This window comes from Drosophila willistoni, chromosome 3R (assembly GCF_018902025.1).
Source record: "Drosophila willistoni isolate 14030-0811.24 chromosome 3R, UCI_dwil_1.1, whole genome shotgun sequence".
Taxonomy (NCBI): domain Eukaryota; kingdom Metazoa; phylum Arthropoda; class Insecta; order Diptera; family Drosophilidae; genus Drosophila; species Drosophila willistoni.
In genome coordinates this window covers 989,077-1,016,366 of record NC_061086.1, presented here as the reverse complement: position 1 = coordinate 1,016,366, position 27,290 = coordinate 989,077, and the positions used below count along the sequence as shown (strand labels likewise).

At 36.9% G+C, this 27,290-nt stretch overlaps 3 protein-coding genes and 2 long non-coding RNA genes across 9 annotated transcripts in view; 2 read left to right on the top strand and 3 right to left on the bottom strand.

The window, feature by feature from the left end:
- The first annotated feature begins 1,693 nt into the window (after positions 1 to 1,693).
- On the top strand, positions 1,694 to 2,952 carry LOC124459720. Of its 2 annotated transcripts, XR_006953759.1 has the most exons (3): positions 1,694 to 2,333; positions 2,398 to 2,547; positions 2,615 to 2,952. It is a non-coding gene; the product is annotated as an uncharacterized LOC124459720 (long non-coding RNA). The 2 variants fall into 2 exon arrangements; XR_006953758.1 differs by having other exon boundaries at positions 2,398 to 2,952.
- A 5,949-nt stretch (positions 2,953 to 8,901) lies between these two features.
- On the bottom strand, positions 8,902 to 11,040 carry LOC6650068. The gene is made up of 3 exons (XM_015176878.3): positions 10,714 to 11,040; positions 9,525 to 9,645; positions 8,902 to 9,460 (listed from the first exon to the last, which is right to left on the bottom strand). Exons 1-3 carry the CDS (start codon positions 10,877 to 10,879, stop codon positions 9,277 to 9,279), a joined length of 471 nt encoding a protein of 156 aa, XP_015032364.1. The 5' UTR covers positions 10,880 to 11,040; the 3' UTR covers positions 8,902 to 9,276.
- A 7,536-nt stretch (positions 11,041 to 18,576) lies between these two features.
- Positions 18,577 to 24,413, bottom strand: LOC26529768. The gene is made up of 19 exons (XR_006955382.1): positions 24,278 to 24,413; positions 24,124 to 24,163; positions 23,875 to 23,939; positions 23,619 to 23,679; positions 23,354 to 23,402; positions 23,016 to 23,104; positions 22,760 to 22,820; positions 22,491 to 22,543; positions 21,832 to 21,874; positions 21,565 to 21,629; positions 21,309 to 21,369; positions 21,044 to 21,092; positions 20,706 to 20,794; positions 20,450 to 20,510; positions 20,185 to 20,233; positions 19,525 to 19,567; positions 19,258 to 19,322; positions 19,002 to 19,062; positions 18,577 to 18,789 (listed from the first exon to the last, which is right to left on the bottom strand). It is a non-coding gene; the product is annotated as an uncharacterized LOC26529768 (long non-coding RNA).
- Positions 24,414 to 24,666: 253 nt separating this feature from the next.
- On the bottom strand, positions 24,667 to 25,708 carry LOC6650062 (40S ribosomal protein S3a). Its single transcript, XM_002072531.4, has 2 exons — positions 25,309 to 25,708; positions 24,667 to 25,241 (listed from the first exon to the last, which is right to left on the bottom strand). Exons 1-2 carry the CDS (start codon positions 25,647 to 25,649, stop codon positions 24,776 to 24,778), a joined length of 807 nt encoding a protein of 268 aa, XP_002072567.1. The 5' UTR covers positions 25,650 to 25,708; the 3' UTR covers positions 24,667 to 24,775.
- Positions 25,709 to 26,420: 712 nt separating this feature from the next.
- LOC6650061 (protein pangolin, isoforms A/H/I/S) overlaps positions 26,421 to 27,290 on the top strand; it is a 47,570-nt gene continuing 46,700 nt past the window's right edge. For 2 of the 4 annotated variants that reach the window (XM_047013494.1, XM_002072530.4), the window contains exon 1: positions 26,426 to 26,612. The gene's annotated coding sequence lies outside the window, so the exon portion shown is untranslated. Of the gene's footprint in view, positions 26,613 to 27,290 lie in introns of all 4 variants that reach the window. The other 2 variants (XM_015176870.3, XM_015176868.3) reach the window with 2 other exon arrangements.

Genomic DNA, 27,290 nt, shown 5'->3' with positions numbered 1-27,290 from the left:
AACAATGCAAAGAACTCAATATTGAAATATCCCCCGTTACATATAAATCAGAAAACAAACCTAGCTGGCTATACAATTACAGAAACATAAGAAACACCGAACTACATACTTCACTTAAATCAGACACACCAGCCTTAATATACCAACAAAAATTTAGAGAAATAAATTCTACATCGAACAGACAACTGCTGTACACTGACGGTTCCAAAACCACAGACGAAGTAACATGCGCTGTAGCAACGGAAAACTCCGTAATCTCGCAACAAATGCTACCCGACTATACCTCTATCTTCACAGCCGAAATCGCGGCCATTCTTGCAGCCTGCATATATGCCAGCAATCAAAGAGGTAAATTCACCATCTGTTCAGACTCACTTTCCCGCTCTATAAGCAATAAACAACACCAATAAACAGAGCTACTATACCACATGCATTAGGAACATTTTAAACATTTTATATTGAAATTTACCAGAATCAGACTGGGACACACAAATATAACCCAAATCCATATCCTTAACAAATCCTTCCTCCAATATGTACACACTGCAACGAACCACTCAACATTTCTCATACACTTATTGATTGCCCGTTATTCCAACAGGAGAGATCGAAATTTCTTAAATCAACAATAAAACAAATATCGTCATACCAAAATTTAGAAGAAGCTATTGAATTCCTAAAAGCTCCCAATATCTACCATCTAATTAAGCCATATAGTCAATACAAACGTAAATATTAAATGTAAATCTATATATATAAAAGAAAGTCGTGTTAGTTACGCCACTTATAACTCGAGATCTGCTAAACCAATCTTCGTGGTTATTGATCCTTTTGGATTTGTTTCCCCAGGAATAGCAGAAAACATCTTAAAAACCAGAGGGCCAGGGCTAACTTCGACCGCGTCAAAGTTTGTATACCCTTGCAACTTTTTTGGTAACTTTTTCCTTACCTATAGTCATCAAAGTGGAAAAACGTTTAAGCTAAAAGGGCTAATGTGTCCGAAAGAACGGCCTACAACCTTAGCATAGGAAATAACAAAGATATTGATCAAAGTCACTGTTTTCCACCGATCGCTCCTATGGAAGCTATATGATATAGCTACCCGATCCTTATCAAATTTGGCACAGTCATTAACAGATATATTAAACTAACAAATGTTTAATTTGCAATCGCGTCAAAAGTAACGAAGTTATTGACAAAAGTCACTGTTTTCCAGAGATCGTTCCTATGGGAGCTATATGATATAGTCACCCGATCAAATTTGGCATAGTCGTTTATATGTGTAATTAACTCACCAATATTAAATTTCATGATCATAGCTTAGAAAATAACGAAGTTATTAGGAAAGTCACTGTTCGTGACTTTGCCATTTGTATGGGAGCTATATGATATAGTGATCCGATCCGGCTGAATCCGAGATATACAACGCCTGCAGTATATACAAGCGTACATGCAAAATTTCAGCTCTGTAGCTCTTACGGTCTAGGAGGAGTTTGCGTTGATCCAGACGGTCGGAGATGCTTCCTTCTATGCGTTGCACACTTTTGACCAAAATTAATATACCCTTTTTTCAAGGGTATAACATTGTCGGAAAACCCCTTAAAACAGCCAATTTCTTTTCCCTATACAAACGTTTTCTAACAGTCAATTTAAATAAAGTCAACTGTTGTTTTAATGTCATTGTAGTGTTCTGTAATATACAATGTGAAAACTAAAGGAAAAATTCGAATATCGTGTTATGTGCAGTGTTTAGTAACCCATATTATCAAACCAAACCAATTAGCAATTTAATCATTATGCCACATCCTAGATTATCCGATGAACAAGAAGAAATTATACGAGAAGAGCGCCGCTTTAGTATTCAACGAGGAAGGGCATTAATTCGTGCTTCTCAAACACAAGAGCACAGAGGACAGCCTTAGTGGTAAAGTAAAATTGTTATTATTGGTCCCGCCAACAGAGCCATTGTGTTTCCTACTTTATGGCGATACACTAGAAATATGACATTTTCTAGCGAACACTTAAAAATACAATGTCTGCTTCCAAGTGACTTCATTTGGGGCTGAAATTATCGAAGAACACGATATAATCCAACATTTAAGGTAATTTACGTTAAAAAAAAATTGTTTGTAAGATCCAAGATCTGCAATTGTGATCAGAGCGGATAAAAGACCTGCAGAACACATGAACGCACATTTAATGATCCAACAATCGATGAAGTGGAAATGTTTATTGTTGGTGACGTTCACATGACGCGTTTCAATACCCGCTGATGTTCTGGCAAGGTGACGATCAATATAACTTTAATATCAAAATGAAAAATTTATTAAATGGTAAGATCAATGCCGTTAACGTATTAGGTGTTCTAAAATACAACATTTACCAAATTTGTTTCAGGTTAGGAAACTACCAAGAAGGTTAGGTCGATGAATTACTACGCATACCGTTTGCTGATTCGTAAAAATTTTGACAATTATTACTTCAACAATGTTGCGTTGACATGTCGAAACAATACGTAGCACCTTAATTTTGTTTAGTTGAATCAAAGTAAATTGCGTTTGGAAGTGTATATTCAATGTTTGTCGAATGACTATTTTACCGGCGAAATACACAGGTATTTTAAACTCCTTGGATGTGCCGGGTTAATGCTTAGAAATTTAAACCAACCAAAACTGTGCAGTGGAAAGCGTTTGTTGATAAGAAAACTGATGACCGATGTGATTCATTCGTCAATACTTAAAGAAATTTACAGATGAGGAAAATCTTATTCCAAGGATCCCGATTCGTCTTGCCTTCGCCATGACCAATCCTTGACTATTTGTGGCCTTAATCTAAAAAATTTATGTTTTCACCAAAAAACAAATGTCGTTTACAAAGGTGCTAAAATGAAAATTTCGTTTAACTTTTAAGAAATGTTAAGAAATATTAAAAGCCGTCAGGTGACGAAACGAGGTTCGCCGAACTTAATACTTGTTAGTTTGGTATATTAATGACTCCCAAATGTGATCAAAATCATATAACTATATCATGAAGCCCCTATAGGAACGATCGGTCAAAACAGTGACTTTTTTCATAAACTTCTTTACTTTTTTGCTTTAATATTATGTTAATGATATAATGTTAATGAATGTGCCAAATTTGATCTAGATCGGATCTTTAGAATTGTGAGACAAAAGCTTTTTGTCGATGACGTAGAATAGGAAGAGTAACAAAAATACTTGCAAGGGCAAACAATCTTCGGCGCGGTCAAAGTTAGCCCTGGCCTTTTGGTTTATTTATAAATTGACTAAAATTATTGATTAATTAACTCTACCTTATACTTGCACGATTAAGAATAACCAAAAATACATATTTTAGCATGTGCTTTAACAGTTGGAGACACCAGTTCCGCTAGAAAAATATAACAAAGAGAATAAAACGATTAGGAGATAACAGATAGACATATTCTTGAAGAGCGAAATATGATAACAACCAAAAACAATAATTTTTCTGCCTAGAGAGATTTCAAGGAGGATCACTTGATGGTGGGTGCGCCCGACCAACGTTCCCGTCCCTTAATGAGGGGATCTCCTCGCCAATGCAATGCAATGCATAGTTAGTCTAACGAATCTGAACCTTGTATCCTAGTACTCATCATAGTTGATTGTAAACCGCACTCTTAGGACCTCATTAGGGAAATTTTGACTACAAGGTACTTTTGAAATCTATTATATTTCACAGCATATCACAACTCAACGAAGAAAATGAGGATCAAGGGACAGATATCGACCTGTCCGGGCAGTTATCCTCTCAGTGGTCGCGCTATTGCGCGGAATGCTGGCCATCTAGGTACCTCTATCCGATGGGCGGTGGGGAACCGGCCAGTGGTGGTGGTCCCAATATAGCAGCACCGATCAGAAAAGGCGATTAGCCTTTTAGCTACATTCTTTAACGGTACCACAGTACCCGTGTGCAATTCGACGATGACACTCAACGAGTAGCGCCAAGATATGGCCACGCCACCGTTTCTTCAACCGGAACCCATTTTCCTGTCGGCTGAGCGCGTCTTTCAGGATATGTTCGTTTTGCCATACTAGAACTACAGTTTCTGACGACTCACCGGAGCCTGGCTCACCAGCCTCCGCGGCCCGCGTACGAGTGTCCAAAGAACACAGGACTCACGTAAACATGGACTCGATCGTACCGGACACTTCACGGCGGCCCGAGTAAGAACCCGTCAACCCCTGGCATACGACGTGTACTCCCCCGACAGCGGCCAATCAAGAGGCGAAGATGACGAGGAGACACCACTGGACCTCTCAATTATTAAACCTCGGTCACCGGCCCGTTTTTTACCCAACAGCCCCGCAGCAGCTTCAGCTTAATCGCCCCATTACGTCGGTTAATGGCCGACTTCGAGTCAGAGGCCACTCCAGCGGAGTTGTTACGCCACTCTAGTGGGTCGTCGATACCGTTGATAGACGGATCCCTGAGCAAATCCGCGACACCATCGGCGATCTGCTAGAGGGTGGGCAGTCATCTGTTCCGCATACAGGTGAAGCCGCACGTACAAGTTATGGTTCATTTTGTCCGTACAAAGTGAGGACACCGTGTGAGGAGTCACAACCAAGGCCATGTGAACTGGCGATAATCTTTTCTTTTCCCCTTTTTTTTGTCATTTAGACATAAGCTAAGCCCATAAAGGGAACATTACAAACAATTTAGCACGAAGTTAACTGTAGTTCTCTTTTGGCCAGTAGCGGATCTACGGGGGGTGAAAAAGGGGAAATATGGGTACTCAATCCAGGGGTGGTGAAGAGAGTCCCCAGAATGAAAAAAGAAAAATTAAAATAGTTTTAATGACATTTTTTTTTTAAATACATTTTTCAGCTTTCAATCCGTTTCATTTTCATTTTGTTTTTGTTGACACTGGTGTTTTTAAAGAAGCGCTTCTTCTGCAGCTGCATGACCTTTCGCAGTTGTTCTTCAGGTGATCCACTGCCATCAACCAAATTTATTGCACCTAGGGAAAAAAAGTGATTAAATTTTTTAACTAAATCGGCAATGAATTAAATAATACCTACCAAGTAATACTTCATCATTCTTCCTCAACTCCTTCCATTTTAACTTCACTTCCATTGTTTTTTTCTCCCTTTTTAGGCGTGAGACAATTTAATTTGTTTATATATTTTGCTTTCTGCTCCTGCTTCAGCCTTCTCAAATGCCTTTGACTATATATATTGTTTTATTGGTGGTAAATTTTGTCACTTGTATTTTCTTTGTTTAAATTTTGTTGCAATATTTAGGATTATCGTGCACGTTGCTGCTTCAGAACTTCACTTGCAATGCTTGGTTGCATTTGGTCAACCGACGATCGCAGCAGCTTTCGAACATCGAGGAGTAGCAGAAAGCATTTACGAAAAGAAACGGTACTTGCATACCAATTGTTTTTGTAAATTAGGAAAGAGACAGCGACAGACACAAAATACAAAAATAATTGTGTTGATAGTACCGTTTTTTTGTGTTTATGTTTTCCGCCGCTTTCGTGCATTTACGTTTTTGTCGGTGGTTTGGCTTACCACCGGGTCAGTCAAGTAAGTAACCATGCAAGGACTAGAGGGGAAGGTAGTTCAACTATGGTCAATTGCCACCTCCAGTACTACAGGGCTACGCCAGCCAGAAATTCCTTAAATTTACATACAAAAAAGTGGCACAAGATAAAATCGTTATGGGTGTCGCAGTCGCGATGCCGAAACAGCTTATGCTCGACAAAAAATATTGATCTGGAAACCTCGGCAAGCGAGGTCGAAACGCCCGGAAACGAACATTTTATATAACGACCAACGAAAAAGGCTGAAAGCTTAATTTCGTGTAACGTTTGGGAAACAGGGGAAACACAAAATGCATATTATAGTCTAGTGTGAACTTTTTAGCAGTTTTGGCTTTATTTTACTGTACATTTTTGAAAGAATGGTATTTAAGCTTAACGAACAAGATGATGAAACCAATTGTGTTTGTTAACCGAGACATACTATGGGCGCCCTCAAGCAAAGGTTGTTTGATTTTGGCTCATGTTACCTACGACTTGAGAGTCAATTTTTTCTCTTATACAACTAATCGTTGACTTTAAATATAAAAACAAATAAAAGTAAAAGTAAGTCCAGTAAAATCGTTTCTTCGCTTTGGCTAAGGTCTTCAAAGCACTGAAGTGTCCTCTAGCCGGTGAATCGTGCACGCCTCGAATGGCAGCATCTACTAGTGAGCGGGGCATAAGGGCTACAGGAATGTTCTCTGAGTTTTTTATGGTAATCACTCCGATTTTATCAACGGCTAGTCGGTCGTAGAGATGCCACAAGGCTCTTATTTCCGGGCTCTCGCCCCACAATGTATATTTAGGCGGTCGTTCGGCCTTGTTCAACCAGTCGCGCACCTTACCGAGGGCCTCGTCAGCCTCTTGCTCCTTACGAAAATGCATACGTTCTATTCAACGTGCCATCTGCCCTTCCGGTTCTTTAAAGTTGTACAACCACTGCCATACAAATAATGATGAAGGTGTTTAGTGGCCCGGATCACGGCAAGGGATAAACTTGCGATAGTAAGTGCAAAGCCCCAAGAACGATCGGACTTCTTTGGTATTTCGAGGTGTAGGCCAGCTCAGCACTTTATCAATCTTGTTGGGGCACGCCTGTAGCCCATCGCGGCTCACGATATGGCCTAGGTAACTGACATGTTTCTTAAAAAAAGCTGAATTTTTTCGGACTAAGTTTAAGACCAGCCATTGTCAGTCGTTCAAACACGTCCTGCAGGTGTGTGAGCTGATCCTCGGTTGTACGAGAGTAAACAATCACGTCATCGAGATACACTAGCGCGAACTTCCACATAACCCCTGACAGAAGATTGTCCATCAGACGTTCGAAAGTGGCGGGGGCATTGCAAAGCCCAAATGGCATCACATTGAACTCGAAAAGTCCAGCATCGCAGGTGAAAGCTGTCTTTGGTCGGGAGCACTTGCCAGTATCTGCTTTGTAGGTCAATCGTGGAAAACCACTGGGAGCCGTACAACGTTGATAGGATGTCGTCCATTTTGGGCAGCGGGTATGAGTCCTTGACGGTTATCTCGTTCATCGACACAAAATCGTGTCGCTCCATCTTTCTTTTTGACTAGCACCACCGGCGACGACCACGGACTAACGGACGGCGGAATTATGCCTCTGTTCTCCATGTCAGCAACCAGTTGCTGCATCTCAGTTTTTCGCGCGAGAGGTATTCTTCGGGCCATCTGTTTAATAGGGCGTGCCGGCCCAGTATCGATGTGGTGAGAGGCTAAGTCGGTTTGAACCGTCTCGTCATCGTTTCGGGCAAAAATATGCCGATAACGATTCAAGAGTTCCTTGAGAAGTAGATGTTTTGTAGGCGGCAGGTGCATCCTGCCGCCTAGCCGTCTTCCTTTAGTAAGCTTGGTACCGCCGGCTTTATCGTCGCACATTGCAACCTGACATGCGTGTCGGAGGGGGGCGCCAAACAGACGGGAGCCATCAAGTATATCGGATTTCGTGGCGCTTCGGAGGCGCGGAATAAGGGCATGGTACCCCAGTGGAATCTTAAGTTCATCTTATCAAAGTCGATCACGACTTTGCGTTCTAGCCAAAAATCAGTACCCAGCAGTGTAGGCGTCGAGCCGTTTACCAGGACAAATCGACTTGGAACTCTACCATCGTTTCTTGAGTGGAGGTGAGCGTTGACGACGCCATACCATACATGGTTACCTGGCATGGTAAGGTGCGTATTGGCTGCTGCACATCTCGCCAATTCAACACCGAGACTGCCGCGTCGGTATCCACCACTATTGGCAATGGCCTCTGCTGAAAGAAAACAATACAATGTAAGTTGTCTTTAGCATTTTGTACAGGTGAATACGTAGCTTGGATAGGATTGCCCGTCCCACGTCGGCCATTTAAAATAGTGGCATCCTTCCTGTTTACTTCAGGGGGGCATTTGGCGCATATGTTTGTTGGAACGGCGACCTTAGGTTCACGAAACAATCTCGCTAGTACGGATTCTTCGTTCAAACCAGTGTTTTCGTTTCCAACCGAGTGCTCTGTCCACAGTGACTCGTGCAACGGCGTAGTTTGATGCCTGTTGCTCTGGTCCTTAGATGGCTCCAATGTGGCAGGAACGGAATGCTCAAATGTGGCAGACCGCTCAACTCCATTAACTCGGGAAGTATATAAAGTATATATCTTCCCGATCAGTACGACGAGACGATTTCCTATAGCCATGTATTCGTAAAGTAATATTGAAAGTTATTTTATATTAGATAGCCTTATTTATGTTTTCTGGGTTTGTGGCAATTAGGAAAAACTTAATTCAATCCACCAATCAAAATAAGACAATTCGAATAATTCGAATGATTCGAATGCCCTAGTACATTTCGATGCTTCGACACTCAATTCATTGTCCTTCATTAAACAGAGTATTTGAAATCCATTCGAATGGATTCATTCAACTTTAATTTTTATATCAAGCAGGTCTCAACTTGAAATAAACTAAACTGTATAGCAGAAATTTTTAATTTATAGTATAGATATAGTGTAGTCGCCCGATCTTGATGAATTTGGCACAATTAATAATAGAAAATTTTGGATGACAATTGCTTAGAAAATAATATATATTATATTGAGAAAACTCAACTCACTGTATGAAATAGTGGTCCGATCCGGTTGAATCCGATATAAGTATACAATCCATGAAGTATGTATATGGAAGCCCGCATGGAGCGCTGTAGATTAAATTGTTTCGAGATGGCTCTTTCTTTGCGATGCTCATTTCTGACCAAAATTAACATACTCTTTTTGCATAGGTATAATACAAATAATCAGATTGGGGTTTTTTTTCGTAAAGCCAGCTTGCAATATAAACAAATTTCGTGGGGAGTTCCTAATGGATAACTCCTCGTTTAATTGAAAATTGTATTATTGTAGTTACCGTAGTGTAAACAAAAAAGAAATCGGAGTTTTCCTTTAAAAAAAATGGTCTTATAAATTCCAAATCGACCTCACAAACTTAAGTAAGGTCACTGATCAAAACACGACATAAACTTTAAAGGTTATGTTTTTAAAAATTGTATAAAAGTGCCACCAAGAATTTTTAGAAGTGTAGCGTAAAAATATCTTGTCTTAATAATTACGGTTTGTTCAATCAGTTAAGAGGAAAAGAAAAATTGTTGAAATTTATTTAAATAATAATATTCGATCATGTCGAAAAACAAAACTGAATGTCTTCATCAAGGTAACATCACTAAGCCAATTTCTTGTCATCCTCCTTTCCAACTTCTGGGTATTCCAATTTAACACCTGGCTCACAAGTAAAGGTGGGGCAGCAGTAGGGAAATGGGGCTGTTTTATTCGTTTTGGCAGTGTCCAATTTGCACTTGTCATTGGCCAGAGGCAACGGGCCGCAGTCCTCAACGAGCTCTAGAAGCCTAATAATGATGAAGTACTATATCAGAACAATGCTTTAGAATCTTAGTTAGTGCTACATCTTACTTGGATGAATCTTCATCACTTCGTGCGCATGTTGAACGACCACAGAATGGAGTTAAGTCCCACGATTTCCCTACTTCCACTGTAGCACAACGAGTAGAGGCAAAGCACATGCCCGGAAAATCTGGAATGGTTTAAGTTAATTTTAATTTAGTTGACGGCTTGTTTATCCAAATTACTAGTCACATCGATTTGAATTATGCTGTTAAAGTTACAAATTCGTATATTTTACAGTATCATTGGCTTAATTGCACATTACATAACATGTACAGCATAGTTGTCGATTGAACTGGTTTTCCAAATATTTCGCATTTAAGGACTCGCATTGCAACCAATGCAATCGTTAAGCAAAGAGTGGACATTTCCAAACACAGGTGCGGATTCAAAGATAAGAACTGACGAAGCGCTTGTGCAATACATTATAAGATACTTGAAAAGAATTCATAGTTATCCACCTCATAGTGAAATCCCATATGTAGATTTAAAAAGAAGATCGTTCATTTCATTTCTTGAAAAAGGAGAGAAAAAGAGAACTATTTAAATCCCCATGCTCACTTTCCATTCTTTCCAATTTCAACTGAAGCTAGGGCTACCATTAATTTTCTAATTTTAACAAACTTTCTTTGAAGACCCTAGACGCAAATACCACCTTGCCACAATGCCCACCAAGCCCACCTAACCCATTAATCGTTTACATTTCATCCAGACGCGATAGAAAACCTCCTACTTACCATCTGGCTAACTTTAGCTAGTTAGCCATTTTATCTTGGTCATATTTACATACTTGTTATAACTATGTGCTTGACTTATCCATTTAATAGTCAATTTAGTGAAATCTCTTGCAAAATGAACCTCGGCAGCCACCCGTGCAAGTGACCTTGTGCCAAACGAATAAGCAAGTCTGCATTCATATATACATATACCAACATATATGGTACATATGTATGTACATACATATGACCACTAGCACTCCGGTTGGCTTTCGAAACGCGCTCAAGCGTCAACTTACTTACGCTGCATTCGCTTAGTTGGCTTTCGTTTTCATTTTCGTCATCCGAATTAGCCAACGAAGCTTTTAACGTTTATTTGTATTGGTCGGCAGCAACTACGTAGGTGCGACTTTTGAGTGTGTTTTCGTCCACAATTCATTGCCAATCGATTACAGCCATGGATTCAAAAATATTCCACTTACCTCTGAGCACGTCAGCAGGAATAAGCCGTTTATATATTCTGATTTCGCCATCGTTTTGAGCTTCATCTGTGGAAAGATCGGCAGCTTTTTGCTCGGCCTCTACGACATGATGGGGGGCAAAACACACAACAGCAAAGATCGAAATAATTGCGATCAGAGCATTCATTTTGAATTTTGTTTCTCGAAGCCGGTAACGATTTGATCTAACCAAGTTTTTTGGCTTTCTCCACGGGTTTTTTTTATTATTAATGACCACAATGTAATAACGATAGCCGTTAGAAGTCGACTTAAAATTTCCGAACGTTGTCAGCTGGCGTAAAACGAAAGTAAGAAATCGAATAGAGACCACCGGGCTTGGGCCACATCTATTTATAGTGAGATCTGGTTTCGTGAGTCTGAGCTTGAGCTTATGGCTAACAAAGCACAGCTTTGTGCTTTAGCCCCTTTAGCGATGATGTTCGCACATATTTAGTCATAAATTTGAATATGTATCTATGTATCTTTGTTCTGAAGATAGTGATAACTTTGTTTTGCCATTGCCGTTTTCTTTTCCGATTAATGAGTTGGAACATCTGTCGAGGCCGTCCTTAAAAAGCAATTATCGCGGAGATCTGGCATACTCGAAAATGAAGCATAATAAGGCGATACCGATTTTGAATCATTCATAAACCAGACACTTGAGTTAGCTTTATATACCCTTGCATGTGTATATGTTCCTCCTTCTTTACCGGGAAGTGTCAACGTGAAAAAAACCTATTACGGGAAATTACAAATTTTAATTTTATTAAAACAAACAATTCACTAACAAGTTGTTTGTATGGAACTATTTTGAGAACTACCAAGTTTTTTTATTAGCAGTGAGAGAGGGAAAGACAACTAAGTAAATGGAGCGAAATAAGGAAAGCGAAAGCTTACAACTCCCAAATGGAATGAATCAGACGATAAAAAAGTTATAACTAGTTTTACGGACAGATCATTAATTCATGAAATTCGGCAGTTGTGAAGAATGTAATAATTATTACATTATCTCATATGGTAGTGGTTAAGTATGTAATGTATGGCTTGAAATAAATTTCTTTGTAGCAACTGACATTTACAGCTACCTGGGACATTTTAAAACTTCATTCACTATCGGGATCGTTTTGAAAAAAAAAACTATGTATAGTTTTATCAATCAAACACATAGCTCTGGAAATTTAATTGGAGGTTTAACTTGCTTTTTTAAAAAAGCAGAGAGCAAACTTACGAGTTTCAATTGGAAACAAAATTAGGTAAATGATAAATGTAGCTACCATGAAATTTCAATATTGGAAAACGTAAAAATGACAGAAAGTCTCAAGCATAAAGTCGATGTTCGTAAGCGTTACTGGCGTTAACCAAAATAAAAATTATTGACTTAAACCCAAAACAACGCAACTTCGAAAATCTCACAACGCACAGTGAATCATAGCACTAATTAATCAGCGACGCACAAAGGGCCGTTTTGGCATTTTACATTGCAAAAATCATAGCTTCTAAACCGATAAATCGATTTCAAAAATTTAAATAGCTTACGATTAAGAATACCTTAATCTTCAAAATGAATATTTGTCAAGAGTGCTGGGTGTGCTGTTCGTGGTGCTGTAATATTCAAGGTCAAAGTAAGAAAATATTTCCAAGCATGTTTTTCCTTTAAAAATGGAGCGATACCCTGTTTTTTTTCAATCACATACGGAATGCATCATTATTTTAAACGACTATGTAACATTTATTAATGTTTTAATTTGATTTTCTAACATAATTACAATAAGGAAAAAATAAAAAAAATTGTACATTTTTTTTAGGTTTATTTTGAAAATTTGCTAGTTATGGCTGATTTTTTTCAAAACAATTTTGAATATTTACATCAATATCTAATAAACTCAACATTTCGGGACTATAGTTTCTTTTCGTTGGGGTAAGTTTTTTTTTGCGGATACAACTCAGTCAAAAGTTGAGCAGTTTTCGAATTATATTCGGCAAATTTTTCACCATTTACCATTTCCTTGCAATTTATAACATTCATGATAACAGCCAACCTTTTAATGATCTTTTGACTAACACCTGTTATTAAAAATGTCATTTCATCATTTTCGAAAAGTCTCCTTGAAGTATTTCCATCATTCGTGTTTCCGTATGCTGTGCTTTGGGCAGTCAACTTTCAGTCCTAGCTTCCCAAAGAGCTTGTATAATCTACTTCCTACTCTGAATATCCACTAATGCACTAATAAATAAAATTGTCTTGAATTATGTATATTGACAAAGGCTATTTATTTAAAGATTTATAAGAATTTAGGGCGATTCCACTTATGAAGTTAAAAATATACAGTCGGAAACGAGAGGAATAATTAGCACTTTATATTATATTTTTTGAATTAACTAGGTAGAACGCAAAATCGGTATTACCCTTTTTGTATTAATTAGGTAAATAACTTAATATTTACATCCAATTAGGTAAACGGAAATAAAATTGACCAACCTGCAACTAGAATCAATTTTTCATCAACTTAAATAACATTTGCCTGACTTGTCGCTTTTTTTTTTTTTAAATACAAAGAAGCTACAGGCAAATATTATGCGCTAAGGCGAGGTTACCTTAGTTTTATGGCTTATGCATTGGTGTCCCACGTTTCCGCAGACTGGGACCTTAGATTTTCTGATAGGTAAATATTTCACCTACCTAGTGTATGTAGTCCGGTTGTGATACTAGTTGATCTGTTTTAGCTTCTAGCTCAATAACGATTTAAGTAATCATTAAAATTTATGAAACATAAAAAACATACTTTTAAGATAAATCCAAGATCGATTCTTGAAATCGCCCAATATTCAGTTTTAAAGTTGAGATTTTTTGTAAAAGTTATCATTTATTCCCATTTACAAAAAATGTCTCAACTTTGGACGCCTCTAGCACCCATGAATCTCAAACGATTTCAAAAATTTTGGATTCATAGTATTCTCTATCGATAGTATATATATTATTTTTGCCAAACACGATCATGAAAAAACTGATTTTTGCAACGCTATCCGAGCACAGGCCCAACTGTGCGAAGCAACGAACAACGCAAATCGACGTATTGATGTACTTAACTTAATAAGAAAGTCGCTTGTATAAAGACTCATCATACTAAATTAAACAAGTCTTCATCTTCCCGGCTTTGGTATAATGACAAATCATTATTATTATAAATCAAAATTTATAACTGATATTTTGTTATCCAACTTAGCGCTCAGTAAATTTTCTTTTCTAGACACAATGATTCTAACAGGTTTCTGTTAGAATTTCTTTTAGACGAGTTGCAAAATAATAATAAACTTTAGAAATAATTCAAATTTTGTGAATCAGAACCAGAACAAGAAGTTTGTTCATATATCTTAAATTATTTAAAATTATGAATCCATAGAAACCTTATGAAAACAAATTTGATTAAGATATTATATAGAAGGGAAATAATACTACACATATGTAGGTACTATACATATATTCCTCTTTATAGTATGAAGATACGGTTAATCTTAGATTTTATGACTGAGATTCAATTCAGATCCTGATAGACGTAGATAGTTTTTCATTCATATTTTAAAATTAGTTTTAATGAAGTAAGTAAGTCGTCTCGCCGACTTGGGTATACCATACACCAGGTGAAACAAATATTTGAAATTTCGAAAACCAAATGTATGTCTATTAAATTGTTTTAACATGCTATGCTATCTCGCTCACTCTACAAACACACAAGCACTCTAACCCCGCCACTAGCCAACGACCAATTCTGCCCTTATGGATCGCGTAGCGAAATACGTTCATACATACGTATATTTTGCATGTTTCAAGTCCGATTTCAATCAAATTTAGTAGTTTGATAGAAATAGATAAGATTTATTAGTCTGCCAAATTTGATCGCGATGGTCAAAAAATTGCAATAGCCAATCGGTTTTTTCTAAATTATGGAGGCGGAAGTGGGCGTGGCAACATATTAAAATATATATATTCTGCGCGCATACTAAGCCAGTATACATATTAAATTTGGTGATTTTAGCTTTGTAAGTTTTCGAAAAAATCAGTTTTGTTTAATTTGCGGGGGCGGAAATGGGCGTGACAAAATTTTTAAATAGTCAATATCTGCGCGACTATTAAGCTAGTTTACATACCAAATTTAATGTCGGTAGCTGTCATAGTTTTTAAGAAAATCTGTTTTTTGTAAATTCAGGGAGCGTAAGGGGGCGTGGCCGAAATTCCAATGAACTCTATATATTTACATACACGAGTCTACATACCAAATTTGGTGGCTCTAGCTCTTTTAGTCTCCGAGATCTGCGTGTTCATACAGACGGACGGACGGACGGGCGGACGGACGAACAGACGGACATGGCTAGATCGACTCGGTTGTTGATCCTGATCAAGAATTCATATACTTTGTGGGGTCGGAGATGCTTCCTTCTGCCTGTTACATACATGTTGGCGACTTTAATATACCATTTCACCCTATGGGTGTATGGTATAAAAATATCAAAGAAGCTAACTTCGGCTATGCCGAAGTTTATATACCCTTGCAGTCTTTGGCAATACATGTCAAAATTCTTTTTCTGCAACTCAATTATTTTATTCACAAACAAAACATACAAATTATTACTCTTTTTATTACAATTTCTTATTCTTCCCTCATTGCGTAAGCAAACCACCGTACGCAGACACATAGAGTTAACGTAGCGTTGCTTCTGTGTGTGTGGTCTGCTGCTCTGTTCATTTCGACCAAAGACGTAGAAGGTAGCAAGCAACGATGATTTATATTGACTGTTACTTGTGTTCTATATATCCGATCAGATTAAAATTTGGGGATCTGAGGTTTTATATCCAATACTATGACATGAGCAAAATTTCATAGCGATACTCTAACTGTTTCACCTACTTTTCGTATAAAACTCTATGATATAGTGGTCCGATCCTACAGATTTTCATACTTGATCTGCCCCAGATAATAAAAGGCACAGAAAATAGCCCGATAGCTCTTACGATGCCTGAGTAAAACGCATATGCACCGACGGACAGACGGACATGGCTATATCGACTCAGCTTCTCATGCTGATCAAGAATATATATACTTTATGGGATCGGAAACGTCTCCTTCTATGCAATACAATCATCTGACCAATTTTATAATACCATCTGGGTATAAATAACGTTATGACGTAAGTTACATATTTTTACTATTATTTAAAATGTTTTGTTCACGGCATTATCATCGATTTGATCGAAAAAATCCAAATAATTTTTGGCTTTTACACAGTGACTGATAAAAACAGAAAATCGTATTAATGAAAATAAACGTTTCCTTGTTTTAAACTTGGCTTTACTTCAGTAGGGGTCCCTGTGGTCTAGAGCGTGAAATATATAAGGTGCGTATCAAAATGATAAGATAGTCAAAAAATTTGATTTCATTTCATCGCCAATTACATGTTGTTTGGAATTTTACAAAAAGAAATATTGAGATAGATAGATCAAAGCATAAGCTGCAAAATATAACCGTTACTTGCTATTTTTAGCATTCTCTGGAGTACCACCGTTAGTTTTTCGTGGAAATGGAAGAATTTTGTCTGATTGCAGTTGTATCAGAATTATAAGACACATTAAGAAAAGTTAAGTTAACCGAATCGGAAGCAAATTTTTAGTAGAGATTAACTAAAAAAAATTGATTCAAGACTTAAATAAATAAAATGGGTCGCTCTACATTACTTTCGGAGCAGGAAAAGGGAAGCATTCTTGCTTTTTCGAAATCTGGTTGGACTGTGTCCAAAATATCCAGAGAAATTGGACGCAGTCGCACCGCAATCGCAAATTTTTTGAAGAATCCGGATGATTATGGCAAGAAACGGAGTAGTGGTCGGAAACCAGTTTTAAGTTCACGCGACAAACGTCTTATTATCAATAAAGCGAGCAATTCATCTGCGTCCTGTTCCCGGCTTGCAGCACTTGCCAGTAAAAAAGTGTCCCGCATGACTGTTTGGCGTACACTAAATGATTCTGAACATATTGTTCGAGCAGTCCTCAAAAAAATTCCCTTTTTAACACCCCGTCACAAAGCTGCAAGGATCGAATTTGCCCAACGAAACTTGGATACAAACTGGGACTTGGTATAAAAATGCAGCATTGAACTCTTGCATATGTCTAATGTTGTTATTTTAAATAAGGTTATTTTTTCTGATGAGAAAAAGTTTAATCTCGATGGTCCCGATGGTTTCCGGCATTATTGGCGCGATCTGCGAAAGGAGCCTCTTAATTTTTGAAAGAGAAATTTTGGTGGCGGTTCAGTAATGGTGTGGGGAGCATTCAACAAGTTTGGGACGTTAGACTTGCAGTGTACCAGCTCCAAAATGAAAAGCTGTGATTACATACAGGTCTTAGACAACAGTTTGATCCCCTTTTTAAATGAAAATAGAGAGATTCCACATGTTTTCATGCAGGACAATGCACGAATTCACGTTAATCGCGAAACCAAATCGTTTTTGGATCGTCGTTCGGTGGCTTTATTGGACTGGCCGGCTTGCTCACCGGACTTAAACCCAATAGAAAATATCTGGGGTATAATAGCACGACGTGTCTATAGCAACAACAGGACCTATGAGAACATACAGGACCTGAAAATATCGATTTTTAGGGAGTGGCGTTCTTTAGAGCCAGAGTTACTTCAAAAATTGTCAGATTCTATGAAAAAAAGAATTTTTGAAGTTGGTAGATGCCAAGGATCAACAATAAATCTATAAAATATCGTTTTTTATTAATTTTATAATTTTTTTTTTCTATTTAAGTGCTACAGCCGAAGGTGTCTTATAATTTTGATACAACTGAAAATACTGCATTTTCTATTTTTTTGAAAAAAAAACAATTTGTTGTTAAAATATTTGAATAAAATGTGTTAAAACGCTTTTCTGTTCCATTATTAAATATTTCCATAAGTTTTTTAGTCCAGTAGGTGCACCTTAGCATTTATGACCATTTATAATAAACAATTCATCGGAAACAACAAAAAAATGAAGTAAGTCGCCGACTTAGGTATACAATACACCAGTAAAACAAATATATTTTATAATAACAAACGCATTTACGTATTTTAAAAAAATTCTGTTCACATGCTTTTTGCAAGAATATCTCTATCTCGCTCACTTAAGCATATGAGCACACTAGGGCCGCCACCAACCAACGGCCAACTACGGCATTATGGAAAAACGTTTATACGTTGGCTATTATTAGTCTGCTTTTGATCAAATTTGGTATTTTGCTGGACATTAATATCAAATTTAAGCGTGCCAAAATTGATTGCACTACCTAGTGCAAAACGAAAACGGAAAGTAATCGATTTTTTTTTAAATTACGGGGGCGGAAAGCGGCGTGGTAAAATCTTTACGCTTACAAAAAGAGCGCATTTACTAAGCAAATATACATACCAAATATGGTGTCTCTAGAGTGGCAATTTGAAATAAACACGAGTCTATACATATACCAAAGCTGTAGCTTTCATAGTCTCCTAGATCTGTGTGTTCATACGGACGTGGCTAGATCGACTGGTTGATATTGATCAAGAATATATCTACTTTTTGGGGTTCGAAAAAGCTTTCTTCTGCCTGTTACATACATTTGGACGACTTTAATATACAATTTCACCTTATGGGTGGATGGTATATTATGTGGTACATAGCATTAAATATATTTCCCAAGGAAATGCTTCTCTGTGTGCATTGTATGAAAAGATTGTTTTTGACTTGCCGGATAGAGAATTTATAATAATCCCTTGTCGGCCTGTTTCTTTTTACAAAACCAAGTCGACTTTCTCAACTAAATAAAATAAATAGTAATTGGCTGTAATATATTAATTTTATTCAGTATCAAATTTGTAATTAACATATAAGCACAAGTACAAATTACAAATTGAAATACAATTGATCTTCTCTCATTTTCGCTATTGTAAATTTTGTTGCTTTACTTTACCTTTTGTTACCTTTATAACTGACATTTTGTAAACAGAATAAGTTTGTTTTTGACGCGGTGAGGACAACGACCACAGCTTTCTGTAAATAAAAGATATAAAAATGTATTACTTAAAGAAAATCAGAGTAAATTAGCATGTTTATGAAGTCTATCAGCAGTTTAATTTTGCGTTGGATATGGAACAGTTTTCTTCACTGTAAATCAAAGCGAGCTGGGTAAATTTGTCATCACAGGTGATATATAATATTACAATTGCATTAAAATAACGAGGTTATTATCCTAAGTATTTTACCTGTCGGATAGGTCGATAATGCCCGAAACGGTCGCAAATACAGCGCTTTTTTCAGATGAATCTAGAAAATTAAAGACGGAACTGGTTTAGTTAAAAAGTATTTACCAGCTTATAGAAATAATTAAAGTTTTGTGATTCAGAAAACGTATTACTTTCATTTATCAATAAAACAAATTATTTTAAATGATGGGGAATCCGAAGAAAACTCATCATGACTATAAATTGGATTGGAATGTTAAGGGATAGAATAATTTACCTGCATGCTCACCAATGAGTCTCTTCATAAGTTGGTATCATCCCAATCAAGAATCGATCTAGATCCTGGAATGAAAGTGAGGAAATGGCGTTTAGTTTCAGTGACTTGGAACCACAATGATACAGTAAAAATATGGAGGTCAGGTAAATAGGTGTAAGTGTTCATCAATGATTCTCAAGAGTAGCAAATAAAAACTCATCATGTTTGCGTTAAAATAATAACTAGGCTAGAACTGAATATAAGGATAATATGAGCTATTTTATTTACATTTTTCGTTTCACTGCATTAGACACTCGAACAGTGCTTCAACCTGTAAAAAAAAACGGAAATGTGTACATTAAAATACAATAAAAATAATTTAATATACATGGCCCCATGTCTCATTAAACACCGATCCACTTAATTTTATTCACATTTTCAAAAAAAGAAAAAAGGTATGGCTGTGAGATTTCGTGGTTTTTATGTTGTGAAGTCGAAATCTGAAGCAATCAGATCCGATTTATATTGAACATAACGTGTTTTCTATTTACCCGATCTTATTGAAATTTGGGGTTCTGATGTGTTACATTAAAAACTATTCGATTAGTGTAATTTCATAGGGATACTCCAACTCCGTGAAGTTGAATTGCACCAACGGACGAACGGACAGACGAACATGGTAAGATAGACTCAGCTTCCCATGCTGTTCAAGAATATATATACTTTCTGAGGTCGAAAACGCCTCCTTCTCTACGTTGCAAACATCTGAACCACTTTATAATACCGTCTGCAAGGGTACAAAAAACACTTCAAGTATATAATACCACATTCATCACTCAAATTCTTTTCACATGCCTTAAATTAATCTGATTTGATGTGATATACTCCCCCAGGTTGACCGTTGGCCACACTGTAGTTCTGAATTTCTTCTTGAGGTGCTCAACTTACATTCAATTTCATATGGTGCACTTTGTTTCGTCGAAATCGTACTAGCTCCCTGTAAAGAAAAGATTTCAAAATGAGTTAGCGGACATGATAGATCAGAAGGCAATATGCATGTGTGCATGTTTTATCAGCAATTTAGTTTTGCGTTGGATATGGAACAGTTTTCTTCACTGTAAATCAAAGCGAGCTGGGTAAATTTGTCATCACAGGTGATATATAATATTACAATTGCATTAAAATAACGAGGTTATTATCCGATGTGTTTTACCTGTCGGGTAGGTCGATAATGCCCGAAACGGTCGCAAATACAGCGCTTTTTTCAGATGAATCTAGAAAATTAAAGACGGAACTGGTTTAGTTAAAAAGTATTTACCAGCTTTTAGAAATAATTAATGTTTTGTGATTCAGAAAATGTATTACTTTCATTTATCAATAAAACAAATTATTTTAAATGATGGGGAATCCGAAGAAAACTCATCATGACTATATATTGGATTGGAATTTTAAGGGATAGAATAATTTACCTGTATACTCCCCAATGCTTCTCCTTAAGAAACGCTTAATCTTACAATTTTTTGGTTGCTATCATCCCAATCAAGACATGATCTAAATCCTGGAAGGTACATAAGGAAATACGGTTTAGTTTTAGTGGCTTGGAACCAAAATGATACAGAATATATCAAAGAAACTAACTTCGGCTATGCCGATGTTTATATACCCTTGCAGTCGTTGGCAATAATATCGACTCAGCTTGTCATGCTGAACAAGAATATATATACTTTATGGGGTCTCATTCTGTGCGTTAAAAAAATCTGACCAATTTTATAATACCCTCTGCAAGGGTATAAAAAGCTCAACCTACATTCAATTTCAAATGGCGCACTTTGTTTCGTCGAAATCGTACTAGCTCCCTGTAAAGAAAAGATTTCAAAATGAGTTAGCGGACATGATAGATCAGAAGGCAATATGCATGTATGCATGTTTCATCAGCAATTTAGTTTTGCGTTGGATATGGAACAGTTTTCTTCACTGTAAATCAAAGCGAGCTGGGTAAATTTGTCATCACAGGTGATATATAATATTACAATTGCATTTAAATTACGAGGTTATTATCCTAAGTATTTTACCTGTCGGATAGGTCGATAATGCCCGAAACGGTCGCAAATACAGCGCTTTTTTCAGATGAATCTAGAAAATTAAAGACGGAACTGGTTTAGTTAAAAAGTATTTACCAGCTTATAGAAATAATTAAAGTTTTGTGATTCAGAAAACGTATTACTTTCATTTATCAATAAAACAAAATATTTTAAATGATGGGGAATCCGAAGAAAACTCATCATGACTATAAATTGGATTGGAATGTTAAGGGATAGAATAATTTACCTGCATGCTCACCAATGAGTCTCTTCATAAGTTGGTATCATCCCAATCAAGAATCGATCTAGATCCTGGAATGAAAGTGAGGAAATGGCGTTTAGTTTCAGTGACTTGGAACCACAATGATACAGTAAAAATATGGAGGTCAGGTAAATAGGTGTAAGTGTTCATCAATGATTCTCAAGAGTAGCAAATAAAAACTCATCATGTTTGCGTTAAAATAATAACTAGGCTAGAACTGAATATAAGGATAATATGAGCTATTTTATTTACATTTTTCGTTTCACTGCATTAGACACTCGAACAGTGCTTCAACCTGTAAAAAAAACGGAAATGTGTACATTAAAATACAATAAAAATAATTTAATATACATGGCCCCATGTCTCATTAAACACCGATCCACTTAATTTTATTCACATTTTCAAAAAAAGAAAAAAGGTATGGCTGTGAGATTTCGTGGTTTTTATGTTGTGAAGTCGAAATCTGAAGCAATCAGATCCGATTTATATTGAACATAACGTGTTTTCTATTTACCCGATCTTATTGAAATTTGGGGTTCTGATGTGTTACATTAAAAACTATTCGATTAGTGTAATTTCATAGGGATACTCCAACTCCGTGAAGTTGAATTGCACCAACGGACGAACGGACAGACGAACATGGTAAGATAGACTCAGCGTCCCATGCTGTTCAAGAATATATACTCTTTCTGAGGTCGAAAACGCCTCCTTCTCTACGTTGCAAACATCTGACCCACTTTATAATACCGTCTGCAAGGGTACAAAAAACACTTCAAGTATATAATACCACATTCATCACTCAAATTCTTTTCACATGCCTTAAATTAATCTGATTTGATGTGATATACTCCCCCAGGTTGACCGTTGGCCACACTGTAGTTCTGAATTTCTTCTTGAGGTGCTCAACTTACATTCAATTTCATATGGTGCACGCACTTTGTTTCGTCGAAATCGTACTAGCTCCCTGTAAAGAAAAGATTTCAAAATGAGTTAGCGGACATGATAGATCAGAAGGCAATATGCATGTGTGCATGTTTTATCAGCAATTTAGTTTTGCGTTGGATATGGAACAGTTTTCTTCACTGTAAATCAAAGCGAGCTGGGTAAATTTGTCATCACAGGTGATATATAATATTACAATTGCATTAAAATAACGAGGTTATTATCCGATGTGTTTTACCTGTCGGGTAGGTCGATAATGCCCGAAACGGTCGCAAATACAGCGCTTTTTTCAGATGAATCTAGAAAATTAAAGACGGAACTGGTTTAGTTAAAAAGTATTTACCAGCTTTTAGAAATAATTAATGTTTTGTGATTCAGAAAATGTATTACTTTCATTTATCAATAAAACAAATTATTTTAAATGATGGGGAATCCGAAGAAAACTCATCATGACTATATATTGGATTGGAATTTTAAGGGATAGAATAATTTACCTGTATACTCCCCAATGCTTCTCCTTAAGAAACGCTTAATCTTACAATTTTTTGGTTGCTATCATCCCAATCAAGACATGATCTAAATCCTGGAAGGTACATAAGGAAATACGGTTTAGTTTTAGTGGCTTGGAACCAAAATGATACAGAATATATCAAAGAAACTAACTTCGGCTATGCCGAAGTTTATATACCCTTGCAGTCGTTGGCAATAATATCGACTCAGCTTGTCATGCTGAACAAGAATATATATACTTTATGGGGTCTCATTCTGTGCGTTAAAAACATCTGACCAATTTTATAATACCCTCTGAAAGGGTATAAAAAGCTCAACCTACATTCAATTTCATATGGTGCACTTTGTTTCGTCGAAATCGTACTAGCTCCCTGTAAAGAAAAGATTTCAAAATGAGTTAGCGGACATGATAGATCAGAAGGCAATATGCATGTATGCATGTTTTATCAGCAATTTAGTTTTGCGTTGGATATGGAACAGTTTTCTTCACTGTAAATCAAAGCGAGCTGGGTAAATTTGTCATCACAGGTGATATATAATATTACAATTGCATTTAAATTACGAGGTTATTATCCTAAGTATTTTACCTGTCGGATAGGTCGATAATGCCCGAAACGGTCGCAAATACAGCGCTTTTTTCAGATGAATCTAGAAAATTAAAGACGGAACTGGTTTAATTAAAAAGTATTTACCAGCTTATAGAAATAATTAAAGTTTTGTGATTCAGAAAACGTATTACTTTCATTTATCAATAAAACAAAATATTTTAAATGATGGGGAATCCGAAGAAAACTCATCATGACTATAAATTGGATTAAAATGTTAAGGGATAGAATAATTTACCTGCATGCTCACCAATGAGTCTCTTCATAAGTTGGTATCATCCCAATCAAGACTTGATCTAGATCCTGGAATGAAAGTGAGGAAATGGCGTTTAGTTTCAGTGACTTGGAACCACAATGATACAGTAAAAATATGGAGGTCAGGTAAATAGGTGTAAGTGTTCATCAATGATTCTCAAGAGTAGCAAATAAAAACTCATCATGTTTGCATTGAAAAATTAACAACTTAAACTGAATATTTGATATATACCTCTTTATGCACTTTATTTGTTCGAAATTGTATTCGGTCTCTGTAAAGAAAAGATTTAAAAATATGATAGTGATGATTATATATGGATTGATTGATTATATATTTGTTTCTTAACTGAAACTCAATGCAATCTTTTTAAATTTGTAATACTTACCATTTAAAGTTATCCGGAGAACATCTGCCGCCTTGTTCGAATTGTCAGTTTATGTCACCGGAAAAAGCTGAAAGGTTGAAACATTTGTTTTAGTTGTGTGCAGGGATTATTGAACTCAAAAAAAAAACAAAAATTTAGATGTCAGTAAAGGTATTTTTTCATCATCAAGATGGCAGAGACGAAAAATAGGTCATCATTTCAGGATAAAATATACATTTTAAGAAAGTATTTCAATTGCGTTGACTCACCTTTAATAATTTATTAGTATGCTGTTTGAGATTTTTGATGCGCTGTTAATTTGATGGCCAAGTATAGCGTATGGAATCTGAAACGAAATAAAATATCGAAAAACACTGCAACACCCCCACCCGAACCAAAATATAACTGAATTTTCTGTTTCTGCCATTTGTAGAATAATGTATTATGGGACTTGCTTTTCGAATGCAATACAAATTATAATTCACATCTCGAAACTTATTTCCAAGACTCAAGACCTGCTTAAACGGCCTCTTGTACTGGTGGCTCATATCCCTCAGGACGATCTACAACGGCGCCTTCAGCAGACACAACAGCCTCGGAAGTCTTGCCGCCGCCATCGCCGTGGAGTTCTAGCAATTTGGAGATGTCAAAGCGGGGCTTCTTCAGAACCTTAACCTTGCGGATGTAGACGTCGTGCAATGGATAAATGCGCTGGCAGCTTTTTTCAATGTCCTTGGCAATCGAGTCCAGAGCCAGTTTGTTGACCAACTGCTTCAAGTCGGCGCCACTGACTTCGTTGTTAATAATGTCAGTCATGCGGGCACGAATTTTTCGCACTTGTGATTGTTGTGCGTAACAAGTTTTACGCTGCGACTGTTGATCCTTGGCGGTGAATCCAATGCAGAACACGCGCAACAAATAACCGTCAACTGTCTTAGCCTCCACGATGGCCTCAATGAGAGTTTGCCATTTCTTCACCATCGACCTGAAGCGGGTGACAGCATATGTACTTCCTCATGATTGTTCACTTTTCATTGATCCCCTCGACTTACCTGTACTTATCAGTGGTCAAATCCATTCCATGGAAATTGCAGAGCACGTTGCGGTCCTGGACATCCTCAGCAATAAGGCGGAATTTACGGAAAGAGCGCTCGGGGTCAATGTCTTTTTGCAAGTCGGCTAAAGAAACCTCAAAAACCCGACCCTTCAAATAATCGGAAGCGATTCGCTGGCCCTGGGTGCGGTTAACCAGAGTTTTGCCAATTTGGCGGGTCTGGAACATGTTCGGGGCCTTCACATCGTACCAATCCTTGCGCGAGAAGGGATCAATCACCTTCTTCTTGCCGCCTTTTTTACCACCTTTGGAGAGACCTTTATTTTTACCGACTGCCATGTTCAGTGAATTAACCGGAAAAGGTCGAGTCACGTTGACGGGCTCTGTCAAAAGAAGGAAGCGTGATGCAGGGTTGCTTTTACTCAAATACGGATTTGTCTCAAATATTGGCTTGGCAATGTAAATATCGGTTTACATACTGGCAATATAAATATTGGCTAAAATACCGGGTTTGCGGCGAAAAATTGCCAAATGACTAAAAACAGTGGGCAACCGGTTCCAAGTATTAGAGCCACTATTTTTCCGACCCGCAATTTCAAATAGGGTGACTCGTTTTTTATCCGAACTACATGTTTGCCATCCCTGATTTGTATCTCAATCTTTCACGGTGCAAGGCGGAGCGGACGTGCGATTGCGGGTGTTCAAATTCAAAAAGAATTTCAATTAACTAGTGAACGCAAATTGACCAAGTGAACTTCAATACATACATAGATAAAAGCCCGCATTTTCGAAATCGCCTACAAGCCACTAAGAAAGGCGGTAAAAATTATAGTTAAAAAAAGAGTCGAAATAGATTCGTGTTGTATTAGTGCCGTACTTCCGACGAAATTGTGCTTTGATGAAATCATAAGACACACACAAAGACACGTTTTTGCGCTTATATGTATGTAAATCAGGCAGAAAAGATACAGATACATACCTATGCATGTATGGGTGTGAGTATCTCTGAATCGATCGCGTCTGTGTAGTGAACCGCGCACCCATACTTATACGCACACTCACACTCGAGCACTTGTTTAAAAGTGTGTGAGAGTGTGTGATCGGGTGAAGCAAAGCAAAGCAAAGCCAAAGAATGAATATGAATCAAAAGAAAATTGTGCAAGAATGCAAGTGAATATTGTGCATGTTTGTAAATAATTATGTACAAATATGAAAAATCAACCTTTGTTTAATGCATCGTTTTAGTCAACACAACACACAACCCTGGATACAAACAAATCTTATATTTCAGCAAGCCGAAAAGTGAGTTTTTTATTCCAAGTTTCATTCTCAACAACTTGAAAAGGAATGAAAATGATAATAACAAGTTGTTTTTACCGTCGGTAAAGTAAAGAATATACAATATCTTGAATTTCGTAGCGGGCGGTCTATGTTCTCTCCATCATCTGATTCTACTGCAATAACCAATATTCCGATTAATTTTAATTTTAATTTAATTTAAAAAAGATGGTCAGTTATATTTGCAATTTAGTTTAACTATGTTGTTGGTAATAACGTATACAAAACAGTTTAATACTTGAGTACATGGTATAAGCATTGACATCTTGATATTGATAAAGCGTTTATGTAGTAATAGGAGGGTGTTGTAGGATATGGCTATGGATGTACTTACCAAGTTTAATTATAAAACTTCTAGTATAGACCACTTCCGTCGGTTATACATAAAATGGAAGTGTGTGTGTCTTCAAATTCTAGAAAGAAACAAATTATTACATTATTGAGCAGACGCTACGGAAACTAAGCGTCTACGTGTTCCATTTCAAATATTTTCAACTGACTGACCTTTCAGAATATCCATAAGAATCATCTGCACTTATATGATAATTTAATGAAACGTTGAATTAGCTACGGAATTTATCACATATCATATACATATGGACATTTGGACATTTGGACATTTTGACCAATTAATTGTTTAAT